Raw genomic sequence first — 6,742 nt, 5'->3', positions numbered from 1 at the left:
AGTTACGGAAAATTAACTAACGAACGGGGACGTAACATTATTTTAATATTATATTTATAATGTGTTTTCCTCAAACCTAGTAAGGGCTCTTACAGAATTATCCAGTTAGCTCTACTGGAAAGTATAATTTACTGAATAATGCTAATAGCCTGGTGCTGGTTTAAAGTCAAAATTTCTCAACTCAAGGCCTGTAAATATATCGATTTGGGATCTGAAACTGGGAGAGACTCAGCATCTAAACTGGACGGGCAAGACCCTCCAAGGCCCCTTACGTTGCACAAACCTCGGTTATCTGTCAGAATCCAAACGTTAAGAACATAGGCTACAACAATATGTTAAAAGTATTGTTCTTGATTTTAAGACACAAAAGAACTAATTGCTTCAGTGAAGACTAATTAGCATAGAACTTAAGTTCGAAGGAGAAAAGAGTTAGAAAAAAACTATCTGAGTGTTTTGTATGAATTATATCAATTATGAAAGTTTTGCAAACGGCTTTCGAGTTTGGAAAAATTGAACTATATCGTTAAAACATCAAATTTAGGAGAAAAAAATGGTTGCTTTTGAAAAATAACACGGTTTATTTTGCTGTGACCTAGATGATCTACAATATTTTCAAGAATTGCAAGATGTTATCATCAATCCAATGTTTCGAGCAGAATGGAAAGAAGGGATCACAGCTGCTGCGCAACTTAAGAAGGCCTCTTTGAGAATTACTCAAATGAAAAGTGTAAGTTTAATGTTACGTTTTGTGTGTGTGAATTCAAATATTTGAACTGGCTGAATCAAAATAATCTTAATAACATCATTTTAGCCAGGCTGCACATTTTTACCCAATAATCTTTTCAGACCACCAAATTTCTTTACCCGAAGGTTGTACGAATTTTTTGAGGAACACACCAAATACACTTAAGAAATATTTCATCTGTTTGTAAATAAACCCTACAAAATATGATTTCGCTGCAATTCTTTCCTGCTTAAAGAAAAAAAAAAGATTAAACTTTTTTCAATTTTAAGCTGTCATACACGACAATCGGCATTTTTTATTTATTTTAAACTCAGTTATCGTGTTTTATTTTTACGTTTTTGGTAGATAATAGTTGGGAAAGACTTTTTCGTCCAATTCACGGTCTTGGATCGTCATCCTGATCTTCCAGATGGAATACGTAAGAATGAAATAAGTATGGCAGACGTTATAAGCAATTTAACAAAGGCAGTTGACTTGAAAGAAATTGGTGTAGACTGGCCTCTGCCGAACGGAGACAAGGTTAGTCACTCGATAGTTGGTAATTATTATGATATCGTTAGATTTTTGACAGTTTTAGTGTTGTACAGTAGAAATACTTAATTTGAATTTGTAACTAAATAAATATAATTTTAGGGAAGTATATATTTTGTTATAAAACGTAAATATCAGTCGTAGTATCGGTCGATTTTTAATTATTCTTATTACACTTTACAGAGTTGTCTTGCTTCTTAGTTCAATGCTTCTCAGCCTTTTCCAACATCATCCACCCTCTATAAGTTTTTCAAAACAGCTCACTCACACCAGTTCGAAAAACGGACTAAATTACAATTGCAAAATTGATTATTATGACTTAAATACACATCATACTACAACTACAATGAATAAAACATAAAATAAATGTATTTATCAAACTACAGGTGTAATAAATAATAATAACTAATGACTTTTTTGTTCTTGAATTTGTTATTTAGTTGACAATTCTCATTAACCCCTGGGTGAACCATTCACCCAGTTGAGAAACGCTGTCTTAGATTACATCATGTGATTTATTGTAAAATTCCATTCCTAACAGACGCCCCCCAGTGGCACAGCGGTATGTCTGCGGACGTACAACGCTAGAATCCGCGTTTCGATACCCGTGGTGGGCAGAGCACAGATAGCCCATTGTGTAGCTTTGTGCTTAATTACAGACAAACAAATCCTAACAGACGAATACAAAATAATTTTTTGTGATATATTCCTTATTTTGAAAATGTAAAAATGGTTAACTATATGATGTTTAAAGCCTTTTACATGTACCAAATATTTAGCAAAACTGTAGTCCAGACCAAGATATTGTATCGTTTATGGAATTTGCTTTAGAAATTTTAAAACAAGTTTCACTCAAGGTAGACAGCAGCCTGGTTCGATTGTTACAAGACACTTTGTCGTCACTACCACATTGAATTAGACTTATGTTAAGCCTAATCGCTTATAAAAACGTAAATTGTGATTACATCTTTTGATTATAAGTTTTGATACGAAAATTAACCTCCCCAAAATTATATTAGATATATATAATTTAAAACAAGAAATAACGAAAAGCTGCAATAAGTTTTCTCTAGCTCTATATTATAACATAAATATATATTAATGTTTTAATGAAACAGTTTGGTGATAATCTCTTCAGATCTGGTCAGAATGAAAAACAACAATAAACAAACTAAATATTCCATACTGCTTCTTACTGTTAATATATATTTATTCATGGAGAAAATGGTTTTATAATTCTTTATATATATTTCGAATATTTACAGTTAAGACCTTAAGTAATAGGTCACGTAAAGTAACTTATTAAAGGATTCTGCATTAATTCTGCAGAACGTCATTTTGAAGCTGAGAAGCGTTCCAAACACTCTAAAAAACCAGTTCGAAAGAGAATATGAAAATACTACAACTACAACAACAACAACAACTACTACTACTACTTCTTCTCCGGCTACTGAAACAACAACAACAACAACGAAGAAACCCTCCTCCTCAAGTTCCACAAGCTCTTCGAGCATTTCTACAAAGGAGGTTGTTACAACCACAGTGGTTCCTAAGAAGACTACAACTCTTGAAACTACAGTATTGAGTACATCAACTGAGAACCCAGAAACTACCACAGAATACAAAAAGAAGAATGATAAACAGAAGCTGTATTCTCCAGGAACAATGGGAGGCGTTGCTATAGCAATGTTAGTTATTGGTATTGGGTTGGGTGCAGGAGGAACCTTCGCGAAGTCCAAGTTTTTTGATAACCGTAGCAGTAATTATTGAAACTGAAACTAACTATTCAGGTTCCGTGTATTTGGTTTGAAGGTCAACGAGGAGCGTTTCGCATGAAAGTGATATACACTTAACTCCAGTATATTTTAAGATGCAAATAATTGTTAAGCTTTAGAAGCTACGTTCTTGGCAGGCTTAACGATTAGGAGATTTTAAAATATATAGGGATAGATAATGATTAAGATTATAATATTTTGGAAACAGCATATATAAATTTAATTTATACTTTTATTAATAGTTACAATAATGTTTTAGTGTTTCTATTATCACTGATGAAATAATTCTTTCACTGATACTCAAAACTTCGATAGTCAGAAAGTTTTCTTTTTTTTTCCATTTGATTCTTTTGGAAATAGTTTTTACGAGCATTTGATAAAACAGACTTTTATGTACGTAATAGTGAATAATAAGAATAACTTAAATAAATAGAATAAGATGATAATCTTGTTCAAAAACAACAGCAAAGAAAAACGTCAGTTCAGTTTAACACCCTAAAATATGTGGATCTGTTTAAGGATCTTATTCAAAGATAAGGAAGATCATTAAAAATTAGATCCACTTGATGTGAAACATGACAGGTTACAGACCATCTGTTTCATAATGTTTTGCTTATATTTATCCTGTTGGAACACGAATGTTATTGTAGAGAAAATTTGGTGTCCCTGATAACCTGAAGCTTGATATTTTTGCTGTTAATATAAAAGTATAAGTATTTCATGGCTGATAATAAAATACAATTCATAAATAGGCTGATGTTTTATATTTCGTGTAACTTTCACTTTCACCATTTGATGTACTTGAAAATATAAGAAATACAGTGTTTGTAAATAGAGTTGAACGATTCCGAGTAATATTTTTTTAGTTTTAAATTAAATCATTTTCATTTGAACATCTCACTGAGGTATGGCTTAGTGGCTAGCGTTCCGGGCTGCGCATCGGAGGCCCAAGGTATGCCTTTGAATACGCTTTGAACTTTCAGCCACGAGGACGTTACAATTGTGACAGTCAATCCTGCTATCAAGGCCAGGTTCCTGTTTACCTTGAACAAAATTCATTAATTAAGAATAATGTGATGTAGACCCCCCCCATTTTTTGCAGAGCGTTTTTATTCTGTTATGTATACCTGTTTTGATAATAAAGTGGCCTGGACTTCAGTTTTTCATATATACTCAGTTAATCATTAAGCAAACACGACCCCCCCCCCCACCACCACCACCAGTAGCACAGCGGTATGTCTGCGGACAAAGATCTGAAATCTGGGATTGCACCTCATTTCTAGTGAAGAACTTCGACGAGGGTGTCCCCCCGGAAGTTGGTTTGTTTGGGAAGCCTTTTCAAGCAATCATCAGTGATGACCACACATGTCTGATAGATTCAAATCCGGCATTTGTCCTAGCTATCAGAGAGTTTTAATACCCTGACCTTCTAGCCATTGTTTTTGATTTGGGCTAAATGACTCTTCATAGCTAAGACTTTCGCTGTCCAAAGCACAACACATACTATAATGGAAATGTTGCCACATCTAGTTGTGGCTTCCAGATTGTTCAACTAAAGTTCCTGGGGGATAGTCGCCAAACCCAAGTATGTCCATCGTCTGAGAACTATGCACATCTGGGCTCATAAAAAAAAATTACAGTTTTTCAAAAGGCGGTAAAGTATGATAGCATCTGTGGTTGCTTTTCGATAAACAGTAGCTTTTAGTTTCAGGCCATCGCTATTCTTTACAACCAGTACATTCAGAAAAGGTAAGGAGTTACTTGTCTCTACTTCTAAGGTAAATTTTACAGAAGCGTGTTGATTATTTAGATGTAATAAAAACTCCTCCAAACTTCGTGTGCCATGTTCCCATAACACAAAAATATCATCAACGTATCGAAGCCAAAGTTGAGGATGGTGTAGTGAAGATGAAATGACCGTAGTTTCAAAACGCTTACAGAAGTTTATGTTCAGGTCTATAGAGGACCAATTATTTACTGCTCACTAAGTTGTTAACATGTGGTATTCATGTACACTGACATCAAACAGGGAGTTAAAAGTAGCTGCAAAATGTATTGCATTCCAGCCTGGTAGTTAAGGCACTCGAATCGGGTCGCGAGTTCGAATCTCCTTCGCCGAATACGCTCGTCCTATATGGTTGCCGTCTGGGCCAGCCACCGGGCTGTGAAAAGTACCGATTGACCCTAACTAGTTGAGATTAAGATGGTTACGGAGAAGTACTGCAGAGAATAATTCTAAACACCAACAGCAAAGGAAACACAAGTAAAACAATATATTTCTTCACAATGAATGACTGTGCTCGTCACCATCTATTGTGAGTTTAATTGGCTGCTGAGGTGGAGAGGCGCTTTTTATACACGTCCTCACGGGACAAAGACAGCAATAATTATGGTATACCATTCTTTCCAACGATATCAAGGGTCCAAGTTTGGTATACCATAACCCCAAGCTGCATACATTACGGACTATTCCAAATAACGCATAAAAGTGAAGTAAAAACCCAACTCATACCAATTTGTACAATTATCTATGTAACCCACTCTAATTCTCCGTAAGTCAGACATGGCATCCAATGTCTTGTACTGAGCAGATCAGATCACATCTTTCCCATGTGAAAAATTATTAAGCTTTGTGAAATCGAAGACTCAATTTTAAACTAATTGATCCAATGAATAACATCGTGAAAGTTTTTTAATTCAGTTTTTTATTGTCGAAGCTGTGTGAGTTGATACGGTTTACTAAAAACAATTGAATATTTGTTATCTATATGAATGGTTTATTGAAAATCTGGGATTGAATATTGATGAAACTAGACGTATACTACATAGGATCACGCCAACTTTCCTGTTACTTATCCTATGTATTTCTTCCTTATTCTCACTTTACTCTTCTGATCATATGTGAGTGTACTTAGCCATTTCTACTTAACTACTTGTACTACTACACTTACTTTATCTGCAGCGTAATGTCTCCTCATCCATTTAGTCCAGCAGTCATGATAACAACAAAATAAGGAAGATATTAAAGCATCATGGGATGAAATGATACATGGGTGGAAAATGAAACCACGTGATTAGAATGAAATGCATTTTTACTGTTATCTTTACGAAGGACACCGAAACACATTTGGCGGATTTATCTTCAATTTGTCACGTATGCGTGAAATGTGTACATGAAACAACTTTCGAATGGAAAATATCTGTTGCCCATGGCACAGTAATTTACTTTTACACATTTTTACATTATTTTATCAGTTGGGTACCCTCGCTGTTAACGATATTTTCGGCCGTAATTCCAATAATATCTTACAAGATTTGACCAGCTGAGGATATTTAGGTAATCCTGAATCCATATACTAAGCTAACAATACAAACTAATCTGCATAATAAAAATAGATATATTATACATACTGTTAATAAAACTGACTATTAAAGAAAGAACATAATACACCTTTCTAACGAAACACTGGCGGATTTCTTCATACACTATCGTAGATTTCATGTTTTTTGAAAAATCTGACATCAGTATAAGTGCACAAAACTTTAAACAATCATCCGTGATAGTGTTTTGTGATCAATTAACAACCCACTTCAACAGCATAACTTTAGAGTAACCTGATACGTGAGCTACTAGTCTACAATACGTTTTACTGTTTCACTATAGAGTCGATATAATACACGAAGTAGATCT

General features: G+C 34.4%; 1 protein-coding gene across 1 annotated transcript in view; it reads left to right on the top strand.

The window, feature by feature from the left end:
- LOC106472890 overlaps positions 1 to 3,800 on the top strand; it is a gene marked incomplete at its 5' end in the record, with an annotated part of 10,357 nt that extends 6,557 nt beyond the window's left edge. Inside the window, 3 exons of the mRNA XM_013933560.2 lie at positions 597 to 727; positions 1,091 to 1,264; positions 2,606 to 3,800. Coding sequence (XP_013789014.1) covers positions 597 to 727; positions 1,091 to 1,264; positions 2,606 to 3,046 — 746 coding nt within the window. The remainder of the gene's footprint in view (positions 1 to 596; positions 728 to 1,090; positions 1,265 to 2,605) is intronic.
- Positions 3,801 to 6,742: the final 2,942 nt, after the last annotated feature.

The sequence above is a fragment of the Limulus polyphemus genome, unplaced genomic scaffold (genome assembly GCF_000517525.1).
Source record: "Limulus polyphemus unplaced genomic scaffold, Limulus_polyphemus-2.1.2 Scaffold5707, whole genome shotgun sequence".
Lineage (NCBI taxonomy): Eukaryota > Metazoa > Arthropoda > Merostomata > Xiphosura > Limulidae > Limulus > Limulus polyphemus.
This window is presented reverse-complemented; position numbering and strand designations above follow the sequence as displayed.